This window comes from Natator depressus, chromosome 6 (genome assembly GCF_965152275.1).
Source record: "Natator depressus isolate rNatDep1 chromosome 6, rNatDep2.hap1, whole genome shotgun sequence".
Taxonomy (NCBI): domain Eukaryota; kingdom Metazoa; phylum Chordata; order Testudines; family Cheloniidae; genus Natator; species Natator depressus.
This window is the reverse complement of record NC_134239.1, coordinates 33,001,011-33,024,661: the sequence shown is the minus strand read 5'-3', so window position 1 is coordinate 33,024,661 and position 23,651 is coordinate 33,001,011. Positions and strand designations below refer to the sequence as shown.

Sequence of the window (23,651 nt, the reverse complement as noted above, 5' to 3'; positions counted from 1 at the left end):
CTGTCTCCACGCATTCGTCTGTGCTCTGTCAGTGTGGGAGGACAGTATGAGCTCAGAGAACATTTCATGGTGAGTTGGTTTTTTTCGCCTTCTAATCTTCGCTAGCCTCTGGGAAGGAGAAGATCCTGTGATCCTTGAAACACATGCAGCTGGTGGAGAAAAAAAAAGGGACAGTGGTATTTAAAAAGACACATTTTGTAGAACAATGGGTACACTCTTTCACAGCAAACCTTGCTGTTAACATTACATACACAGCACATGTGCTTTCGTTCCAAGGTCGCAATTTGCCTCCCCCCAGCGTGTGGCTAGCACCTCCCCACTCCCTGTGGCTAACAGCAGGGAACATTTCTGTTGAGCCACAGGCAAACAGCCCAGCAGGAACGGGCACCTCTGAATGTTCCCTTAAGAAAAGCACCCTATTTCAACCAGGTGACCATGAATGATATCACTCTCCTGAGGATAGCACAGAGAGATAAAGAACAGATGTTGTTTGAATGCCAGCAAACATACACTGCAATGCTTTGTTCTACATTGATTTCTGAGTACGTGCTACTGGCCTGGTGTGGTAAAGTGTCCTACCATGGTGGTTGGAATAAGGCTGCCCTCCCCAGAAACCTTTTGCAAAGGCTTTGGGAGTACATCCAGGAGCGCCACGAATGCCAGGGCAAATTAAACATGCTTGCTTTTAAACCATATATAGTATTTTAAAAGGTACACTCACCAGAGGTCCCTTCTTCACCTGGTGGGTCCGGGAGGCAGCCTTGGTTGGGTTCGGGGGGTACTGGCTACAAATCCAGGGTGAGAAGCAGTTCCTGGCTGTCGGGAAAACCGGTTTCTCTGCTTGCTTGCTGTGAGCTATCTACAACTTCATCATCATCATCTTCCTCGTCCCCAAAACCTGCTGCCGTGTTGCCTCCATCTCCGTTGAAGGAGCCAAACAACACGGCTGGGGTAGTGGTGGCTGAACCCCCTAAAATGGCATGCAGCTCATCATAGAAGCGGCCTGTTTGGGGCTCTGACCCAGAGCGGCCGTTTGCCTCTCTGGTTTTCTGGTAGGCTTGCCTCAGCTCCTTAAGTTTCACGCGGCACTGCTTCGGGTCCCTGTTATGGCCTCTGTCATTCATGCCCTGGGAGATTTTGACAAATGTTTTGGCATTTTGAAAACTGGAATGGAGTTCTGATAGCACGGATTCCTCTCCCCATACAGCGATCAGATCCCGTACCTCCCATTCGGTCCATGCTGGAGCTCTTTTGCGATTCTGGGACTCCATCATGGTCACCTCTGCTGATGAGCTCTGCACTCACCTGCAGCTTGCCACGCTGGCCAAACAGGAAATGAGATTCAAAAGTTCGCGGGCTTTTTCCTGTCTACCTGGCCAGTGCATCTGAGTTGAGAGTGCTGTCCAGAGCGGTCACAATTGAGCACTCTGGGATAGCTCCCGGAGGCCAATACCATCTAATTGCATCCACAGTACCCCATTATATAAACCAGTGATACACTATTACACAGGCTAAAGATCACCTTTCTCAGAACAGGTGTTGCAAAAATAGTGGAGGGGTTCAATGACAGCGAATAAAAAGTATTAGAGATATAAAGAACTTCCATCTGAAGAGAGCTTGAAGACGATAGTTTAGAAAGGAACCCTGACAAAGTGTACAAAATAAGGGGTAGTATTGAACGAGTAAAAGAAGATAAAAATTAATCCAAACAAAGTTGTGGCACTAAAAAGATGTATGCTTATCAGTCCACAGAGCTGCTTTATATTCATCTTCACACACCATCTATTTGGATTTGCAAGCTCTCAGGGCAGCAATCTTTTGTATGTTATTTTTTGTAAATCATCTAGCAAACTGTTGGGGCAACACAAATAATAATAAACATTCACCCTCTTGGGTGGCATAAAGGAGAAATTAAAGTCACTAGTGAATAGTAACATGTGAATAGTGTAATCAGAAGGACCCATTTCAGATAATGAAATCTGGAACCCTTCTCCAATGGTCAATTTGCAGCCAGCCCAGGACAGTTGTGAATTTAAGTTTTTACTGTCTGATGGATGCTCAGCAGCCTCTGTGAAATCTGGTGGTCTCAGTCCAGTTGTCCATGGATTACTGTCCATATCATAAAACCCAGTACAATGGTATCAATTAGTAACCTTGTTGATGGCTTCCACAGAGAGGTCAAGGAGTGACTGAGTATGGAAACTGAACTACATCCAGTGGCAGAGCTGGGTGAGGAAGTTCACACTGGAAGAGCGTACGTTGTAGCTGTTCTGTGGCTAGAGGATTTCATTTTCTAGGAATATCAACCAGGCATCTTTTACAAGCACTAAATTCACATGACACACATACACACAGCACTGAAAACTGATACTAGCACCCATTTAGGGGGTTTGTTGTAATTTTCACAATCAACTGGTTTTTTAGGGAACTGTTTCAAGTGGTATTGGGCTGAAATATTGGCTCTATGCACATTTATTTTTTTTTTAAATCAAGATGTTGTAAATCTGTTTTCCCCATTGAGATGGGCAACTGCATACTTATGTGTTTGTATTTGTCCCTCTGTCATGCCACCAAGTGCTTAATATGGAAACACGGTCTTTTATAAGCAACTAATACCAAATATGAAATAATGTTTTATATTACATATTTGTGAAAATTGCTTTTTAAAACTACTTTTCATTATTTTTGGTCAAAGCTCTATGACTTCCTTTTGCAACACACGGAATACTTGTGCACTGATTTCAATAAGACTTTACATAGTGAAAATGATTGTATATTATTGCATAGAAAGATTATGCATTGTTATAGTCATGTTGCTGTTAGTGCTTTTTGCTGTTTGATTAAATCATTGAGGTAGGTGGGAGCTGAATGAAATTTCAGCTTTTAAAGAGATGTGGTGACCTTGAAAATCACTGCACTTCTGTCAGTTTTTCCTACTTTTGGCACCAAAGTTTACTAGAGCTGAAAGAGGTTGGTGGAAAAAAATCTTTCGCTATTTCCCTTTATTTACTGTGGATTTGACAGCACTTTGAACTCCATCATTTCACTTTCCCCTGTGTAGTCAGTTTCCTCTGTTGTTTGTGTGGGTTTTTTCCCCTCACAAAGTAAGAAATAAGAAAACATTGGCAATTACAAAAATTGGCAGTGAAACTCAGGGGCAGGTGTAATATCAGAAACTACTTCAACTCCTTTTTCGTAAATAACTAGATTTCAAGTTGATCGTGTCCCTTTAGCTCTAAGTTTATTTCTTTATGTAAATTTAAGTTTTTAAAGGGTGGTTGATGCTTCATGTAGAAAACGTAGAAAAATAATCAGTTTAAAACAGTTCTGTCACATATTTCTGTCCCCTCTACCCTGCAACTGATCTCCTTTTAAAGGGCATTTTAGTGAATATGAGATCTGTTTCCTAAGAGTTTTCCCACTCCTGCTGCTTACTCCCCACCTGAAGTGATAGTGCTTTGTGTATGGCATCGTAATTGTTTCCATAGCAACCTGTTTTTACAAGACCTTCCTGCTGTATCTACAAGAATCTTGTAAATAAGATATTATGTCTTACAAGGTACACTTTTAATAATTCAATAAAATGGACTATAGTAACTCTGAAAGAGCTGTTTGAGCTGTGTTAGATTGAGAATTCTTTGGTTAGTGACACACACCTCCCCCCCCCCGCAGCACTCTAAGAAAAAGAAAAGCTGCTACTCAGTCAGCAACTTTTAAAATAAGGGCTTAATTTGTTTAAAAAAATTATTTCTGTAACTTCCTCTAAAGCAATCGTTTTACTCACTGTAATGCATAACCTATACTCAGGGCCCCAGGTGCTGTGTGGCCCAGTGGAATGCTGGGGCAAGCATCCCTTAATTCAGCGGCAATGTTAATTTATTCCGTGAAATACCCTTCATTCCACACCCACCCCCTGCAAAAATACTTCCCTCTTACATTGTCTTGCTCTTTGTATCTATCAATCTCTCCATTAATATTTTTGTAAGTAAATACTTTGTGTAACCAACACCTTTCTTGAATTAAAAGTTAGTAATTAAAATAAGATCATAAATACTAATTTATTACATGAGCTGTAAAGAATCAAGTACAGTTTACAGTGCTAAATAACATCACAATCCTGCAACAGGATCTGCTAGCGTGGATTCCTGCAGAGTTCCTTTAAGTACATGGGCACTGTGTCTGTGCTAACAGATTCTACTACAGAATTAGGCCTGTCCCAGGAAAGAGATGTATATTTAGTGACCTATAGTGCACAGAACCAAGAGTAAGAGTTTCTTAGTTCTAATCCTTGACTTGCTCGAAGGTCTTGGGCAAGTTATCAATCTATTTATCTCAGTCTTTATTGTACATCCACAGCTCTATTTCCTGATCTGTAACATGAGGACAGAAATTATGATTACATGTTTGGCGATACTGCACATAGTGAATTATTGGAAAGATTGTCCACCATTTTATCTTCAGCACACTACCCTTTCATCGATGCAAATGTGGTGCTTTAAAACAAGAACACAGAAGTGAAGCCAAATCTGCAAACTACTATTTCACTTCCACACAGAAAAATAAAATTAATGGAAGAAAAATCTTCAACTTGTTTTTCAGGGAAGACAAGTCGTTTTCCACCAATGATGCGTCACCAGATGTCCCCTGATGGCCGGTCTTCTGGTGCCCATTTTCCAAGGTCTCACCTGGCAGAGGCAGTTGCCAAGGCCAAGGGTGGTAGAGGAGGAGGTGGCAGTGGGAGAGGTCTGGTGGGGCAGATCATACCCATTTATGGATTTGGAATCCTGTTATACATACTGTACATTCTGTTTAAGGTAAGAATAAACATTTATTTTTAAGCCACTGATGCACCTGTGAAATCTCCTAAAAAGTCTAACTTTGGGCTTGTTTTAAAAAATCATTTAGACAAAAATATTTTTCATTCCACCCAGCTCAGAAAAGGACACAAATTAGTGAGTCGGCAATTTGTGGGACAGTGACAAATGGGCATATATGATAGCTTTCATAATAGCAAACATAGTGTTTAAGGATGTACCTGCATTACAGCTGTGGGTGTAATATCCAGCTTGCGTAGATGTACCCACGCTAGCTTGCTAAATATAGCAGGGGGACTCGACAATGCGGCCCTAGCTATTACAGTGTAGATGTACCCTTAGGTTGCAGCAAAGGTCTTCCTATCATTTAGGTCCCACTATTTTTAGGTTAGATTACAATTCTTTTTTTTCCACAAAGTCTGAGAGAAATAGTTAACTCTATTTTAACTATTTAAGGAAAACATCATTAGCTGGTGTAAATCATTGGAGCTTCATTAACTTCACTAGAGTTCTCCTAGCTGAGGATCTGGCCCAAAGATAAGTTTTTAAAAAAATCACAGATTAAACACTTCTCAGATAGCTTGAACTTTTTATGGATATTTGTTACTCAGAAATGCCTAATATTTGCTCTCATGGAAAATGGAGGCTTATGCTACATCTTCCGGCTGGGGGTGCAAAGTGTGCCCTGTATGGGCTACCTGCATCACAGATTACAGCAAGGGGGAGGAAGAGCAGCCTCTCCAGGACTGTTATACCCTTTCCTGCCCAGATTGCCAGGGAGCAGGTGAGCTGAAATGGACATTGCCTTGATTCTAGTCACCCAATGTGTCAGCCTGTACAGGGGAGAAACTGATATCTGCTGCGTAAGGGGCTTGGGCAGATTGCTTCTCCCTGTAGAACAAGGGGTGAACCAGGCACTGACCAGTGACTCGGAACAATTGGTAGTCTCTGCTCAGGAGAGTCCCAGGATAAGAAGGGCAGAAGTGCTCCTGCAGGCCAGGAAAGAGGCATACTGACTGGGCATACTGGATAGCAGCATCCAAGCTTTATACTGATGAAAGGGAGTGACTAAAGGGCGTATCACTTTTTGGTAGATTCTGATGACATCTGTGTTGCTGTCACAGTGTTAGTGCAAAGCCAGAAACATACATAAATGCCAGAGAACTTTTGCCAAAGAAAGAGAGGCAAATAGGTTGGAATTAATTTCCCCCCAGTATTTTTAAGGGCCAGTCTTTGCCCAAACAAAACCCCTTTTAGTAGTGGGTCTCTGTGTACAGACAGATTATAGGATTGGGCCCTTTAGAATAATGTACACATTTTTTAAATGTAAATGTGATATTTTTCAGTTAATCCTTATTTTTGGTTAAAAAAATCATTCGTTATAAATACATCATAGCAGTTTCTGGTTAGCTAGGTTTCCATAGTTTCTTTCATGATCACTGTCTGTTTTTTTCCTCTGGTGGTATTTTCTGTGGTTAGTTTCTAGCATAATTTTAGCTTTCTCTCCTTTTCTCGGTGTGATGCCTTTGGGGCTTCTGCACTGCTGTTGCTGTAAATTCCTACAATAGTAATTTTTTTCCACTTACAGCTCTCTTCCAAAGGAAAAACCACTACAGTTGAGCGGAAATCTCCTTCTCCTGTACCTGGAAACACGAATAGGAAAATCAGTAAGTATTATTTCCCAGGTGGTTAGAAATTACCCATGTAACCATACAGTTGGACAGTGTCTTTGTCGTCAGGATACATTGTAAATCTGCTGTTCTATGTAAAGTTGATGTTAGATAGTAGTTTTTAACCATTTGTTTCGCAGAGTTTGTTCTGGAACCTCCAATGCCAAATAGGAAAACACAGAAGCAAGCATTATCTTCTATGTCGCTGTGGGATAGAGAAAATGTTGAAAGCAAATTACTGCTCCATCACTTTCTAAGTGAATGTTTAAAATCAAACCCTTTAAAGGATTGACATGTTTACAATAAAAGATGAAATGTGCAAAGAGTGGGAGCAACACAACATAGTACAAGAGTGTCTGTTCTCTTTTCTTTGTTTTTCTTGAATAAACAATTTAGTGCGGGTTTTAACTTAATATCATGGTGCTTTAAAAACTTTTTTTTTACCAGTGCTCATTAGTAGTATAAGTACACTCCGTCTACAAAGGGAAAAAAGATGAAATACACATTGCAAAGTACAAAATCCTCAGTCCATCTGAAGTGGCTCTGAAGTGGCACTATGCAACATAATGCCCTAATCCTGCAAGTCATTACATGTGGGCAAAGTAAAGTCAATTGGGGCCCACCACACAGACTCAGCAAATTGCATGATTGCGGGGCTAACAATGGAAAGGGGAGTTTCTGTCTCTCCTTAAGCATGGAAGGAATTTGCCAAGTCCCTAAAATGATCACTTATGAAACCTGTCAATCAAACATACAAAGAAGTAAGCTTCATGATTTAGAGTGCCAGTAAATAAAATATTTTTCCTTGCCTGTTTAGTAATAATAATAGTTAGCGCTGGTATTTTCTAGCACTTACACCTTCAAAGCATTAAACAAACATTAACTACTGAGTATGGGCCTGATCCAAAGATCACTGAAAGCAAAGAGAGTTTCCACTGACTTCATTGAGTTTTAGACCAGACCAAAGTGCTGAAAGGCCAAATATTAAAAAAAGAAAAAATGGACCTAGCTCCAAAAAGAGCTTTCTATCTAGGATAATACTAACAGCTGAGAAGCAAAGTTCTCACAACTAAATGCCTTTGCTTAATGTGTATGTTCTGGGGAGTTACCAGGCTGTCTGTTACATTCTCTTCCCATTGTCACACTGTTTAAATTGCTGAAAGGTTTTATACCTGTAGGTAAAGGAAGCGGCCAGCTTTCCCTCCTTCTCCCCCAGCCGCCCCAGCCGTTTGTTTCTTTTCCTCCAAGTTGGATGGTCACAATACCAATGAAATAACAAATCTGCCTATTTCTAAATATACACATTTGTTGGATAATTTAATACATTAACTTTAAAACTCAGATTAGCAGTTATTTGTAATAACATTTAAATGTATTTTACTGAGTTGGCTAGAGTCTCATAGAAAACACAAATACTTTATAGGGTATTAAAAAGATAATGTTACCACAGGGTTCAGGTAATATTGTTGTAATAATCATGACATAAATGTACATCATGATGTTTTATAGAATCACAGAAATTAGTGATAGAATAAATAATATCTGTTGACTGTGTTTTCTACCATCTTTATTCCGGCCTCACCTCTTCCCCTGAGGCGCCCCCCCCCCACCCCGGGTTGGGAGGGACTTGCCTGCGGAGCCGGGGCTGGGAGCTGCAGCCACGCAACACAGGTAGGAGGCGACCCCAGCTGAGTAGGGGCTGGTGCAGGTGATGACCCGGCATCTCCCCCGCCCTCAGTAACCAGACTTTTGGTTGTCCGGTCCCCTTTTCGTCCACATTTTCTGGTCGAAAACCAGGCACCTGGCCACCCTATTAAAGAATCTATCACAGTCAGAGGGGAGGCAGCATAGTGGATAGATCATTGGACTGGGATTCAAGAGACCTGAATCCTTGCTCTACCATTAACCTGCTCCATGACCTTGGGATCTCACTTTACCTCTCTCTGCCTTTGTTCACCTTCCCACCCTGTGTCTACTTGTCTATTTAGGCCTCAATCATGCAAAAGCTTGAGAACTCTCAGTGCATAAAAGTAAACAGATGCTTTGCAGAATCAGGGTCTTGGCAGAATTCGGGTCCTGACTTTAAACTCTTTGAAGAAGGGACAGTTTCTCATTACATGTTTGTGCAATATATGGTACAAGGGACCCAATCTTGGTTGGGGCCTCTAGGTGTTACCATAATACATATAATAAATGGATAGACTGCTCCCTTCTTGCTGCCTGAGAGCTTATGGTGCATTTATCTTCCTCATGCACACGTGCCAATCAACAGAGCTAGTTGCTAGTGCACTGGGGTTGGGGGGTAGAAGAGAAAGTTCAGAGTCAGCAAGTTGCTTCCCATGCAGGGCTGTGCCGTACAGGCATGATTAATTTCTGTATCTGGCATCTGTATGTTTCCTCCCCTCCCTCACTCACTCCATTCTCTTATGGGCACTAGGGAAGTGTATGCTGTACTAGCAGCCCCACCATCCTTAGAAGTGGTCCAGCCTACACCTTTGACGGGTTAGTGCTAGCCAGGAGGCTGGAGCCATGGCTGTATCCCCCACCCAGATTGTGGCTGCCTCATGTGCACAGGTGCAAGCTCCTTGAGCTGTCTCCCTATATCCTTGAACACCATGAAGAGCCAGACAGTATCTGACAGCAGAAAATGTATTAACTTGAGTGGCTTTGAATCTTTATTCACAGGAATTTAAGAGGTAAATTCCATGAGAACTGTTGCCTTTACAATAGGGCAACATATCACTAAATTTCCTTTAGAACATAAGATTGTCAGATCATTTCAATCTGCATATCAAGTGATTGCTTGTTTGCCATTCTGAGAAGTGCTTTCTGTGCATCTCTGTGCCTTTGGGAATCTCTCTGCACTCCTTTTGTTACGCCTGGAGAAGTGAAAGAGAGAGAATGTTTCCAATAATTCTATGGAGACTGAGCTTTCATCTGCTCTTCTTAGATCCCTCAGAACCAGTTTTGGCTTAATACAGTGTTTGCTGAGACAACCAGTCTGTAATACTACCAGAGGAATAAGTTTTCAGAGCTGCTAGTGATTGTGTTTGTTTTTCAGCTGACTATCAGCTCACGCAACTACAAGAAAAGCTGAGAGAGACTGAGGAGGCGATGGAAAAATTAATCAATAGAGTAGGACCTAATTGTGACAGGTATGTTTTATATTACAGGAATTTAAAGAAGAACTCCTTTCTGTTTAGAATAGATAAATTAAACTTTCTCTTGGAAGAAAATCTTCTTTTTATCAAAATGTAAATCTCTTGTATATGTTAAAATAGTAATTATGTTTCTACTTCATAATGTTGACACAATATTTTGCTCTATTTTTCACATTTTTCTTTTCAAGTTCTATATTACATTATTTTTTGCAACGTCAGTTTCCTTAAGGGGAACATCCACACCCCATTGTACGTACTATGTAATTTGGAAGATAAAGACAGGTGTGTCTTGAAAATGTCTGAGGCCCAAAAGCAAAGCAAAAATAGTGACTTTTCTGAATATTACCCAAGATGACTACTTCATTTTCTGTTAGCTTCTAGTGTTCTGGATCTTTTTATAAAACAATAATGCGGTTATACTTTATATAGATGCCTTTTTGAATCTCTGTAAAATGTTTCCTTAGGGGCAAGGCTGCATATTAATCTGCTCCAGTAAGCAATTTCCACCAGTTTAACTTGCAAACCCACTTGGTTAGTAAATATGAAAAAAGAAAATTTTCTAAATAAGTGTTTTTACATTTGTTTCTTCTCTGATAATTTGTTCACTAGTATTTGGTGTAAAACTTTTTAACATATACACTGTTTAAAATTATTTTGAAATAATGATTGCATATTCTTCCATAAAAAGCTGAATTATTAAAAAACACTCCAAGAAATATGATTTGTATTTGGTTGTAATATGAAAGTTGAATACAGTGAGATTTTGTTACAAATTTTACAAAATTACAAATAAATGGTATGGGCCATTTTTAATCTGTTCCCATTTCCTTTTGAATTTAAATGTATTCTTTTTACATTCAGAATGAAAAACCTTAGCACTGCTCTAATTTTGTTTCTAATTGTTTATATGTTATTTTTAAGGGCTTGATCCAATACCCAGTGAAGTCAGTGGGAGACCAGATTGAGATTTTGAAAACCGCCTAAACTGGAATTTTTGTTTGGGCCTTTGCAAAAATAGGGTTGATTTATAAAATTTGTTTCTGGATCCAAATTTTGATCTCCCCTTGGTCCCATTTGCACAAATCTCTGGGTTGATCAGTAAAGTGCAGTACTTCTTGTAGGTCTGGCTTGATGTGCGTAATTAAACATGGGAGAGGCCTGATTTCTTGGAAGACAGGATTCGGGAAGTAACTAGGTTATCAGGCTGAAAATGGAAGGTTTGTGCTAAGTAAAGGGTCAGTAAACTAGAAGACAGAATGTTTGAGTTAGCTAAGAAAAGAGGGGGAACACCCAGAAAACAATTTACTACAAACAAAATAACAATGGACAATAGAAGTCGGGAGCATAAAAATAAGGTAAAGATTAAAGTAAATCATGGACAGTGCAGGCTGTACAGGGATTGCTCACTCACAGAAACAGAAGACTTTTAAAGGAGTAAAAGGATATTTTTATAAGTATTAACAGAGAGGGAGGTAAAGAAAGGTCTGGGAAGAAAAAGATACAGGTACATGGCAATATAACAAAGTCTAAACCAAGAAACCGATGACATTTGTTACATAATATAGACTTGTCAATAGACACATCTGATTAAGGGCATCATGAATCATAAAGCTTTGAAACAATCTCAAAATTCTCAGTCTTTTCTCTTGAACAAATCCTTTCCCAGTTTGTGAATTCAGTCATGCTGCTATTATTTATTATAGCATCCAGTTAGGATCCGGGTTTTCTTAACATTCAGCTTATTTGCTGGTTTCCATTTCTTAGCATAGACCTCCTGGCCACTGCAAAAACTCCCTGCAGGAACTACTCATCTAGATTTCTCAGACCTTTGCTGAGATTCTGCTGGTGGAGAATAAAGATTTCTGGGTGTGTAGGGCTATCTCTGTTGTTCTTCCAGGCTCTTACTAGAATGTTTTAACATGGGGTCAAGGCTGCAATATGTGCAAAATCTTTCCATACGCATTTCCTCCAAATATCTAAGCCATATACCATATTCCTGTTTTCATCATTCTGTTCAATGTACAGTATACCTTGAAATAATTTTTTTTTGCTAAATTTCTATTCAAGAGATGTTTTATTCATATAACTGTTATTTGGTGTCTAAATGACCAGCACATGTTAATCCACAAAAATACTACACAAGTATCCTTGAATCTGTCTTTAATTCTCAGAAAGGATGGTGTAAAACACTCATTTACTCACCCTCTTGTGCCTCACCACATGCAGTATATTGTGCAAGAACTTAAAGTGAAGGTTTACTCTGAAAAGTGATTTTCAAATTTGCTCAGGTTACAATTAAAGAAGATTTTCATCCTACAAACTCAGCCTGGGATCTGAAGGTCAAATTAAGGTCTTTCAGGCTACCACATCATAACCAGTAGGAAAGCTTTTATAGGTCAAATGCTGCCCCCAGTCACACCTGTGCAACCCCACTGGCCTCATGTTATATCCCTCAAACCTATTGGTTTCAGTGGGGTTGTACAAGTGTAACTGGGGATAATTTGCCTATATTGAACTGGTGGCCCTACAGTTGGAACTTAGTTAAAAATTCTGTTGATGCACAAACCAGCAAAGAATCCATCTGTCTTTCCTAAAGCAGTGTAGCTGTGCGGGAATGAGTATAGCAAACAATAAAATCTTCCTTTTGCACTGAAGGAAACAGGTCTGACTGACACAGGGAGCAGCTGTACAGGATAAGAAACTGTATTTGCAAGTTACTTTTCATTTGACATAGTTTTTCAGTTTAAATTTGTTTTAGTCTTAGGTAGTTTTGTTTCTTCTTTTGTTTAATTATAGTTAGCAAAGAGAATGTAGAAAATGGTATGTTGTCCTTCAGCATATCTGCGCCAATGGGCTCGCTTTTCAGAGTTGGATGTCTCACTCTAACAACTAGTGGCTCCACTCAGGCGGGCCCTAAGATGCCCAGATATCTATTTGCTACACCCGTATGCTAAGTGATGTCTTGAGTTTCCCTAACGCTTACATTTGGGCTCTCATTTCGGAACCCAGGTTTCAAACTTAGGACTCAGAGAGCTGGAGAGCTTATCTGTTTATTGACAACAACCATCTAATTTTCTCTCAACAGTGCCGAGTCAATGCAACTGAAGAGCTGGATTTTATTCTGGCTTGTGCATCAATGAAATTGTCAGCTAATGTTCAGCTGCAAAATCTTTATTTCTGATTATTAGGTAGGAGGTAGAAATGACCCAACTTCATTCTGAGGTACAAAGTCACGTTGACAGAGATGGCAATTAGAAAAACCATCTTTTTACCATAAACTGAACAAATGTGCTGTGCAAATTGAGAGGGAATAAATATAGAACTCCATGGAGCCATTTTTACAGTCTCTCTTCAGCCTATAGCTGTGCTTTAATGGTGCTATTTTAAGAGGATCTAGACCAAAAGCTCCGATTATGGATTTTCATAGCAACCATGATAGCTCCTTAGGAACTGTTATGATCTCAGTGTAAGTATATAAAAACATTGCCGTACCTGCCAATGAGTATTTTGGGATTCCACAATGCAGCATGTGCTTCATTGACATGATAAATCGTAATCGCTCTTTTGGAGCTAAAAGCATCCACAGCAAAAATGAACAACTGCCACTCTCTGAAATGATCTGAAATGCCAGTGCAAACAGTCTGCCGCCTCCTCCTCCTCTTATGCAGTGTCCAGGCATTCAGTGTATCCTGGGTGAAAGTCTCGTTGGACCGAAGACCATCGCATAGCGTATGCAGCATTTAAGTTTCATTTAAGTTCTAGTTTGAGGGCTTTGGTGGGATGTAAATAGTGCATAGGACTTGTGCTGCCCCTCTGCATAGTGGTGAATTTCACTGTCTGAGCAAGACATTTAAAGCCACACTATAGAGCCTTATTCAAGAGTTTCGAATACAATTAGCATAGAGTGCTGAACACCTCTTAATAGACTTTTCCTTGTGCTAGGACCCTGCCTCAGCATAGATTCACGTAGGCTGTCGGTGGCTGGCTGCTGTCTCAAGGTGATATTTATTCAGTTTACATATTTTTTGTCTCTGGAAAAGGGGGATTGGGCTGGCAGTTCTATTTCATCCACAGCCCAGGGTAGACAACTGACAAAACCCATTTCATATGGTATGATACGTAACAGTAATCTCAAATACATATCTTCAAATTTCACAACTGCACACTTCAGATATTTATCACTTGTGATCTCAGACCCAGACCAATTTTATGGAGCGAATTCTGCCATCAGAGTACAATGAAACCCAGAGGTGGAATTTTGCCCTATCTGATTTATAGCATGATGGGGTAATTTTATCAAACAAGACTTGTCAAGTCCATCAAGACTTGCCCTTTGGAAGTTTTCTACTGTCTGTCAGAACGGCTGCCCATTGTTGGTTAACATAACTGGAGCTAATAAAGTTCCAGTTCCATTGCTAAAATCCAAGTAAAAATGAGAAAGCAGCACGATCATAAAATCCATCAGCTCTGTAAATAGCCCGTTTCTAGTGTCAGACTGCGTGGAGAATTTCAACTATCGTAGGAATTTGAGTGGCGTACAGGTGTCTTCTGCCAGTAAGAGTGTGTACACGAGGTGGGGGATGTGCGGTGACAGTGAAGAAAAAATACAGCATGTTGTCAAGCATCCATTTGGCCCATATTTGGAAGCTCTCAACTGATGCTCGCAGCTCTCATATTTCCCAGAGCAGATATACCAGAGTGAAAGTTGTGTGCAGAGTAAGGAAGCCACGCAGAGAGCCCTGCATCCCCAACTGTGTGCTGGTTTCAGGCACTGCGCCCGTTAGGTTTGACATTCATCTTACAGGAATACTTAAAAACAATATCTTCTGTTACTCACATAGCCAAATTTTGATCTCCGTCACTGCGATGCTACCCAGAGGTACCCACAATTGTGGGGCACCTTGCTACTACCTGCCCCATCGCGAGAGGGAGCCCTGTCTATGCCTGCTAGCTAGGGTCAACTCCCTAACTCTCCCAGTCACAGGCAAGAAAAGCACTCCCCTCTCAGCCCATGCAGGCTTGCTGTCCCGTATGCAGGCTGGCATATAGAGTGCACGCTCCAACCGCTGAGTCCAGTCTCCTGCTGCAGTGTCCAGCCCCTGTTCCACTGGACACTCTGAGTTACCAGGCCTGCTGTTCCCAGAAGAACAGTACACCATAGCTTAACACACAGCATTTAGAGTTGTTTATAGAAATAACAAATGTAAGTTTATTTAACAATGAATAGAGAGTCATATGATAGCAAACAGAAATACTGGGGGGGAAAGGGTAATACACTAGAACCTCAGAGTCATGAACACCTCAGGAATGGAGGTTGTTTGTAACTCTGAAATGTTCGAAACTCTGAACAAAATGTTGTGGTTGTTCTTTCATAAGTTTACTACTAAATATTGACTTAACACAGCTTGGAAACTTTACTATGCAGAAGAAAAAGGCTGCTTTTAACCATCTTAATTTAAATGAAACAAGCACAGAAACAGTTTCATTACCTTGTCAAACCTTTTTTTAAACTTTCCCTTTATTTTTTAGTAGTTTACATTTAACACATCACTGTACTGTATTGGCCTTTTTTTTTTTTTTTGAGTGTCTCTGATGCTGCCTGATTGCATACTTCCGGTTCCAAAGGAGGTGTGTGGTTGACTGGTCAGTTCCTAACTCTGGTGTTTGTAACTGAGGTTCTACTGTATAGCAAATAAAATCATAACACACATTCTACAGCCTACACTCAACTCACACAATGCTCTCTTAGCGAATAAGATACTGCTTACCCCCAAACTCTTTCTCACAGCGTTTTTCAGCTAGGATAGCCGAGAGCCTTCTTTCATGAAGCCAAGTCCTGTGGCAACTTGTTTCACATTGATGAAGGACAAGCAGGTGTTCATTTGCACCTCAGATGTACTTCCAAAAGTTCATTGTCTTTGCTCCAACACAGGATAAATCCTGTTTTTTCCCCACAAATCTATTAACATTTTACTCAGACTGTAAATGGGCATCCATTGTGAACCATACAGTACTCAATTTGCATAAGCATCTCTTCCTCGCTGCCTAACAGGAGTGTGAGGTTCCCCTTTGGGTGACTTTCCTTAACTCTCAGACCTAGATAACATATCTTTGGTGAACTAGAATGTAGAGCCCAGACCCAGAGATCCCTGTACCCTTATGCACCCTAGCTGGGACAAAGAGGTTCCTGAGTCACAGTAATACAGTTTAAATCCAGAGTACTTCAAATGAAATCAGTGGCTGTGTAACTGAGAACAGCATCTGACCCACGATCCCTAACCACTCTGACAGTTTTACCAGAGGCCCAATTCTAATTTCACACTGCTTTTGTGCTAGCATAACTCCATTGACTTCAGTGGAGTGATTCCTGCCTTACACCAGCATAAATTATATCATAATCACGCCAAATTTTTTTAAATCACAGCTGTGCTGTATGTTTATCTGTTTTTAGAAAGACAGTAACAAAAATAGTTTGCTCAGACTAACTGCTTCTCTGTTCATGGCATTTAATCAGCATGGGAGAACCTGACGACAGAAACAATGAATCACTCAGTTTCAGGCAACGGGTGGGCATATGAAAAGCCTGCTGCCTGAATATTTTTTCCCCTGACCAGGCTGAGAGTACTGTACAATGAGCAGTTATAGCAAAGAGCTTGTATTCACTGGATAATAAAATATATCAATAAATGATGTGAAATGATATGCCAGTAGAGACTATACTTTTGACTTAACCCTAAAATAACCTCATTTCTCTCACCCCAAATCCAGATGCCACCATTAAGGTTAAACGCAAAAACACCCTAATTTTTCATCTCTCCCTCCTGCCCAATGGAGCTATCCTGCCTGTGCCGTTTGATGAGGACATTATGTTGCTGGCCAACTGGCTTAATGATGGCTGTCAGTCTGCAAATAAAATACTTTAACTGGCCAATGAGAACCCAGTACTGTCAAAGCAACAATTAAGGAGCTGCTTGAGCAGCTGCCCACACTGTCAGTGAGGAGTCGTCATGGAGTGCTACACACACTGTGTCATGTGTCATTTGAAATTTAGGGTAGGTCCTGAATGAAGCAACGTGACAGGACATGCATTTTCCTGTAATGTCTCAACCAAGGATCTACCAAGTCTTAGTCATCTTTAAAAAAATAGCCTTTAGAGTTACCATGCTGCATTCTCCACCAACTTCATAACTTTAGTTTGCATATGGCATTCTCCTGCCCCTCTTGCTTGTTGTGACCATCCTATTGTACACAAATATTAAATACTGATAATATTGCCATCCAGACTCCTTCAGGAGTGGTGTTTGATGTTTTCTAGCAGGGCCCAAAATGTTACAACAGACCAGGAAAAGAGATTACTGCAGCAGCTCCGAGAGATCACTAGGGTCATGAAGGAAGGTAAACTCATAGATGGCATCTCCCCAGAGAAGGAAGCTGAAGAAGCTCCTTATATGGAGGATTGGGAAGGTAAATGCGGTTTTTTATTTCTTCTTTACTGTCATCTGAACAAAGTCGTTTTGCCAGAACTGGAGAATTCCCCCTCCCCGCCCCCCCAGTGCAAACAGACTCCTGCACAGTTGCCTCATTTCTTTTAAGAAAGATGGCCTCCAAGACTTTACAAGAAGGATTCGTTTTCCAATTATATTAATGAGCAAATGGATTTTGAACTATCCAGCATTTCACATTGCCTGGATAACATTGCCTGGATATCTGCTGCCAGAATTGGCAGATGAGCTTGAGTACACGCCAGTTGATACTTTGTCTTGGCTGACATAGATTTATTTCTGTGCTTTTCTTCATTTGGCCAGGTTTTATTTTCTTCAGCGTTATACCACAGAAATAAGAACCAATATATTTTACTTTATTTACTTAATTTTGGTTTTGTTTCTTTGCTTGCTCTAATATTGTAAAGATAATTGGAGAACTTAACTCCGGGAGTTCTGTCTTTCTAAAATTCTGCTTTTTAAACTCCTTTTGATTTCTCATTGTTGTGTTGTGTGATGGTGTTTTAAAAACATCCTGCCGGTGTTGTTGAATTCTAAAGGCTTTTTTTTTTATTGTAGTCTTAATTTTTTGCCCTTTACGAAGCTTTCAGAATCGTCCAGAACATAAATGGTAGCCTCAAGCTCTGCTTTCTTAGTCCAGTTCTTGATGCTTTTTAAAAAAATGAAATAAACAAAAGCATTTGGTTTTATCTAGTTATCCAACATTGTAAAGGACGTTGTTTAATTCTAGATCCGAGGTCTTCAAAACGTGTCTTAGAGAGGCACTGAAGTATTCAGAAATGTGTTTACTTAAAGATCTGTGGCAAGATTTTCAAAATATTGTCACCTAGCAGCTCCCATAGCTCAATCTAGCCCCAGTGGTGGGTGTGGAGTGCTTTTGAAAATCTGTTGGAAATCCTGACCCTCATGGTAGTCAATGGGAGTTTTGCCATTGGCTTCAAAGGGGCCAGGATTTCTCCCCATCCCCTACAAGTTTGGGATGGTATTAATTTGAATTAGCTGTACTTTAGGGAGCCTCAGCAGAGTAAAAGCGAAGTGTTGCTCTCATAAAACTTTAACATTCTTATGATAAGCTCTAAATTCCTTGAACAGATTTGTCAGCGTGGTTGTTGTCTCAGGATGGTCTATTTTAAAACTGGATTTAATATTTTAAGGTTCATGTCACTTTTGTTCCTAAGGTTATCCAGAAGAGACCTATCCTGTCTATGATAATTCTGAATGCTTCAAGCGTAGACAGGACACAATCCTTGTGGATTACCCTGATCTGAACGAGCCCTCTGCTGAAGAGATAGCTGAAAGAATGGAGGTTATGGAAGATGAGGATTATTTGTGTAGTGAAACTTTACTGTCTGCTCTCACTACAGAGTGTGAAAACCATGATACAGGACAGAAAAAGGACCAGCAGATCAGCTGCAGTGACCAAGGTGGTGTCCTCCATCACAGCCATAACTTTGAGAAGTGCTACTGTTGCCACTATGAAGAGGATGATCCTGCTGTCATCGCAGAGAATGCTGGGTTCCATGCTGACAGCTGCAGCGAGGCTGAAGACCCAGCCAAAGATGATCTCTCCATGGATTCTGACAACGAAAATGCAGGACTGAAAAGCCAAAAAGCCAATGATACGGATGCAGTAGGCATGCTGAGAAAGCGAAACACAAAGGGACTTGAGTAATAGGGACCACCATGTGTGGCTATAGCAAGAGTCCTCAAACTCTCACACCTGTGTTCTTTGTTCTTGACCCACATTTATCTTCTCCATTTCCAGCTCTTGGCCATGATCACACCACCACCTGAACTGGAAGCTAATGGCCCTCTTTAAATTACTCCATTATTACCTCCAGCACATGCTTGCTAGAGACTGCTATGAACGGGAACAGAAGATTATTTTGTTCCAATATCCACACTCTGTCTTTACTTAATCCTGTGTGATTACTGCCTCTGAATAACCACCTCTCCCTCTGAAATGTTAGCTGCATTGTAGTGTCCTGCCTCGAGCCTACCTGCTGTCTTTGACAGCTATCAGTTATGAAAACAAGACCATTTGCATCAGATTATTTAGGAAGATGGAGAGGAACGTGTTAAGTTTCATAGCTTCTCTTTTGTGCTGAAGCAGATGGTAAGTATCTTCTCACCTAACCGGCAAGGCAATCTGCAGGGACAACACGAATGACCAACTCCTTTTTCAACCACATTGCTGTCACAGTAATTAATTAATATATACGACACAACAGGATATGCATTCCTTGACCATTGGGTCACTCTGGGCCAAGTACCTGCATGCACTTTCAGAAGTGAAACAGTGTCTCAGGGCTGCACGTGCTCACATGCCTTTATCATGTGGCTCCTTAATTTAAACCTCTCACAAAGCGTCCACTAAGGTTTACATTGTATGTTATTTATGATAGCAGCCTACTGTGAAAATAGTCCATAGAAGGGAAAAATCATAGTGAAAACACTGTAAACTCTTTTCTTCTTCTATTTAGAATATATTTATTTTTAAATGCATCCATTGTAAAGAGTTGTGGTCTCTTTAGGACTCCGTCTTGCTCCAGCTATGTCTTGAATAGTTTGATTACTTTCTGAGTATGCGTCTCAACAACACTTAGCACAGGCCTCACGCAATGGAGAGGCTGAAGGGAAGGTGGCTCTTAGCCTGCTCCAAGTTCTGGTGGGGGCAAGGGTTGCTTAACTTACTGCGGCGCTAGAGCTCCCGCTAGGCCGTTCACCTGGGTGGGGATGCACACAAGGCACGCCAGACATGCCCACGCCTGGCCCCTGCACAGCCCCAAGCACCTCCCCTACGTCAGGAGTGGTTCGCATAGAGCCAGTCACTTGGAACATGTGGACGCCCCTTCACGACAGGGTTCCCGTGGAGCAGCTTTGTGCTGCTACTGAAGATTTTTTGGTTTTTTTCCTCACCTCTATTTAATGAAGCGTTAAGCTGGAGCAGTAATGGCAGGTGCTGTCAGGTACCAGACCAGAAGTTGTTTCATGCGCCCTGCCTGCTAATATTGTCATGTGCTTGCAAACAAATGCTCTAATGAGCTGCTTGGTCTCTTGTTTGCCTATATGCCCAGCTGCTGAAAAGGGCACTGTTTTCAGTGGCAAGACATTATGCCACTTCATTTAGGGAATATGCTCCCGCCCTTTACAAGTGTCATTTCTTTCTCCATGTAGCTCCAGCATCAGTGCTTGTAAAATACTTTATTAGCTGTACTAACAGTTGTGTGAAAAGCAAATACTGCAGGGGAGGGAAAGGCAGTCGGGGGACTGTGGACACTTCTGGCTGTTAACATACATCTTCATATATTACTCCTGGGGGACTTCTGCGCCGCTGCATGCTTTTTTTTCTACCCACCAAAAATAACTTTTGCCCACCAGGGGGCACTGTGGCACTAGAATTGAGCTGCCACTCCCAGCCAGCCCCAGTTACCATAGGGAAGAGAATGAACCTGCCTTCTTCCCAGTGCCAGTCAGGAGACAGGGAATCAGACAGCATGGGGTTGCTGGGGGCGGGGGGGAGTCACAGATGGGTTCATAAGGGCTAGTGGGGGAGGACAGATTGTGTTTGGGGCTGAATGAGTGTGGAGGCTGAGGGCCACAGCGGGGTGGAGTAGGGTTGCAAACTTTCTAGTCACACAAAACCGCCTCTGCACCGAGGCCCTGCCCCCCCGCTCACTCAAGCCCCTTCCCACTGACACTCGCTCTCCCCGACTCTCACTCGCTCATTTTCACTGGGCTGAGGCACAGAATGGGGTGAGGGCACTGGTTGGGGTGGGCAGGCTCTGGGTTGGGGCTGAGGGGTTTGGATTGTGGGAAGGGGCTCTGAGGTGCGGCAGTAGGAAGGGATACAGACAAATGAGGGGTTCAGGGTACAGGAGGGGGCTCCAGGTTGGGGGCCAAGTGGTTCAGCGTGCGGGAGGGGTTCCGAGCTGAGGCCAGAGGTTGGGGTGTGGGAAGGGGTTCAGGGTAGGGCCAGAAATGAGGGGTTCAGAGGGCAGTGGGGTTCAGGAAGGCATTTGGGTGTGGAAGGGGGCTCAAGGATGGGGGTGCAGGCTCAAGGAGTGAGTTTGGGTGCGGGACGGGGCTCCAGGCTGGGGCAGGAAGTTGGGGTGCAGTGGGGTGAGGGTTCTGGGTTGGGCCAGCCTGCAAGAGGGGGGCTGGGGCTGGGGCTGAGGGGTTTGGAGTGCAGGAGGGTGGAGGGACACATGGGACTGGGCGGAAGGTGTGCAGGACCACATGGGAAAAGGGGGTGGCTGAGTGGGGGCACAGACACACATGTGGGGAGGGGGTGCAGAGACACATGGAGAAGGGGTGCAGGGACACATGGGGATTGGGTGTCTGAGTGGGGTTGGAGGGACATAGGGGGACAGAGACAGATGGCCTGACTGAATGGGAAAGGCTAAGGGTCAGCCAGGAGCTGCATGGGTGAAGCTCCCTAACAAATCACTCCCTACCCCCTAAAAAAAGCCTGTTTCATATTTTTCCTACCCACATCAACAACCCTCCAAGTTCACAGCCAGGCTCCTTCCCAGCAATTACTTCCCCCTCCTTCAGGTCCTCTCTGACCCCCCTCAGCCTTTGCACTGTTTCTGAGGGGTACAGGCAACAGTTCTGTAGTGTAGTTTAAATTAATTATTACTCAGAGTTCTGTATCAATATGTCTTGTAAGGAATCTATTTGTCTAAAAAACATTTCCTGAATCTTTTTTGTTGTCTGTATTGGCACAGACACAGTTGCTGATGGGTATTTAAATGACCAAAATAATGAAAACTGGTGTGATTATATTGTTATTTTTGACAAATAAAATATACACAATTTTAAAATATTGGGTACAGAATTTTTAATTTTTTGGCACAGAATTCCCCCAGGAGTAATGGATTTGACTAAACAGGATTATCATCCACAGTCATTGTTTTGTAGACTTGATGTAGCACACGGTGCATTTTAATCTGCTGCAGGAGCCCAAATGGTATCATGACAAACAAAGAGAGCATCTGGGTTCCTGAATGTGAATAAGATTTTACAGCAGGTCATGGAAACTAGGGTTTAGGAAATTCTAGTGTCTGAGAAGGTGTGCTTCTAGCATTCAGTGTCCTACTGTTTATAAATACATGTCTGTGAAATTAAAAAGGTTTTTGTTTTTATTTGATTTTTGGTTGCTGTTTGCTATACATCTCAAAACAAATGTAAATTGAGTAAAAGTGCCACATGCATCTTTAGAGTTAACTCTCTTTAATAACATTTGATACTAAAATGCAGGACGTTCTTTGCAATAGCAAAGTCAATTCAGATCCATGCAATAACCAAAGGCAGAATCTGAAAGAAAGTACTAAAGAACGAACAATTGTGATGCCCACTTTACTGAGGACTGGTAAAGACACCCTTAATAATTCATTAGCATCTCAAACATGTGCCAGTAAAATCTTTGTACCATGCTACTATGTGATGTATGTGTACTTGGGTATTTGTACAGCAAAATTATCAGAGGGTTTTTGTTTTTCTTTTCATTTAAGACACATTGGTACTATTTTCATATCCAGTTCTCTATAAAGCCTGGCCTAACAGCAGACCTCAAAGGAAATGAAATAACTGATGAAATATAGAAATCTCTTTAAAACAATATTTCAGAACTTAATTGAGTTGGCCCAATGCCCAACCAAGGCAATAGTGAATCCCTAGCCAGTGACACATTTGAGGTCTGATAACTTGGGCTCTACCATGGCTAAAAACAAAAGCTACTTGTGGAAAGGGGAGGGGTTTCTCACTTTCTAAATATTCCTAGCCCTAACAGCTCATGAGATACTAGACTTTAAACTTGCCTTGGTCCAGGACTGATCACCACAGATGAATGTAGATGTGAGAGGAAATACCAAATGTCGAGGGATAGAAGAAGAACAACTGTCAGATTGTTTAATTTATTTTCTTCATAGAGTTGACAGATGGTTGAAAATGCTTAAAGCATTAGTAGTAGCCCTAGCAGAGACGGATGACTAGCCATGATAAATGCCATTTATCATAAGGTTTGATCTACTTTGAGCTGCAGTTTCACGGGTATAGAAATACAGGGAACGAAGGGAGTAATGCTGATGTTGCTTAATAGAGAATTCTTGAGAATCTGTGGGTTCTGCTTTAGATCCAAACACAGATCTTTTTCTTTTCGACATTGCCCTGCCAAGCTGTTGTTGCTGAAACAAGATTAGGTAACTGCTCAGAACTGCTATACAAATACAAAGTCAGTGATTAAGGGTAACAGATGCTAAGAGGCTAATTGAGAAGTTATTAGCAGGTGAGTAACCAATATAGGGCTACATGGGGGACAGTTAATTTTCAGATAAAGGTAATTCGGATAACTGGAATTATACTGTACTTGTACATATATAGACTGTATTTAAATTAAATGTATTTAAGGGGATGCAATTTTCTGTATAGGTGCCAGGTTGACTGTCTTGGAAAGTGAAGTCCATTTTAGGTACCAAACAGGTAGAGTTAAAGATTATGCCA

At 41.5% G+C, this 23,651-nt stretch overlaps 1 protein-coding gene across 3 annotated transcripts in view; it reads left to right on the top strand.

Moving 5' to 3' along the window:
- Nucleotides 1-20,631, top strand: part of RIC3 (RIC3 acetylcholine receptor chaperone) — a 31,268-nt gene extending 10,637 nt beyond the window's left edge. Inside the window, exons 2-6 of one of the 3 annotated variants that reach the window (XM_074954975.1) lie at nucleotides 4,600-4,814; nucleotides 6,403-6,481; nucleotides 9,546-9,639; nucleotides 16,964-17,109; nucleotides 18,326-20,631. In XM_074954975.1, the coding sequence (XP_074811076.1) occupies nucleotides 4,600-4,814; nucleotides 6,403-6,481; nucleotides 9,546-9,639; nucleotides 16,964-17,109; nucleotides 18,326-18,819 (1,028 nt within the window). In that variant the 3' untranslated portion in view covers nucleotides 18,820-20,631. Of the gene's footprint in view, nucleotides 1-4,599; nucleotides 4,815-6,402; nucleotides 6,482-9,545; nucleotides 9,640-16,960; nucleotides 17,110-18,325 lie in introns of all 3 variants that reach the window. The other 2 variants (XM_074954976.1, XM_074954974.1) reach the window with 2 other exon arrangements.
- The last annotated feature ends 3,020 nt before the right edge of the window (nucleotides 20,632-23,651 follow it).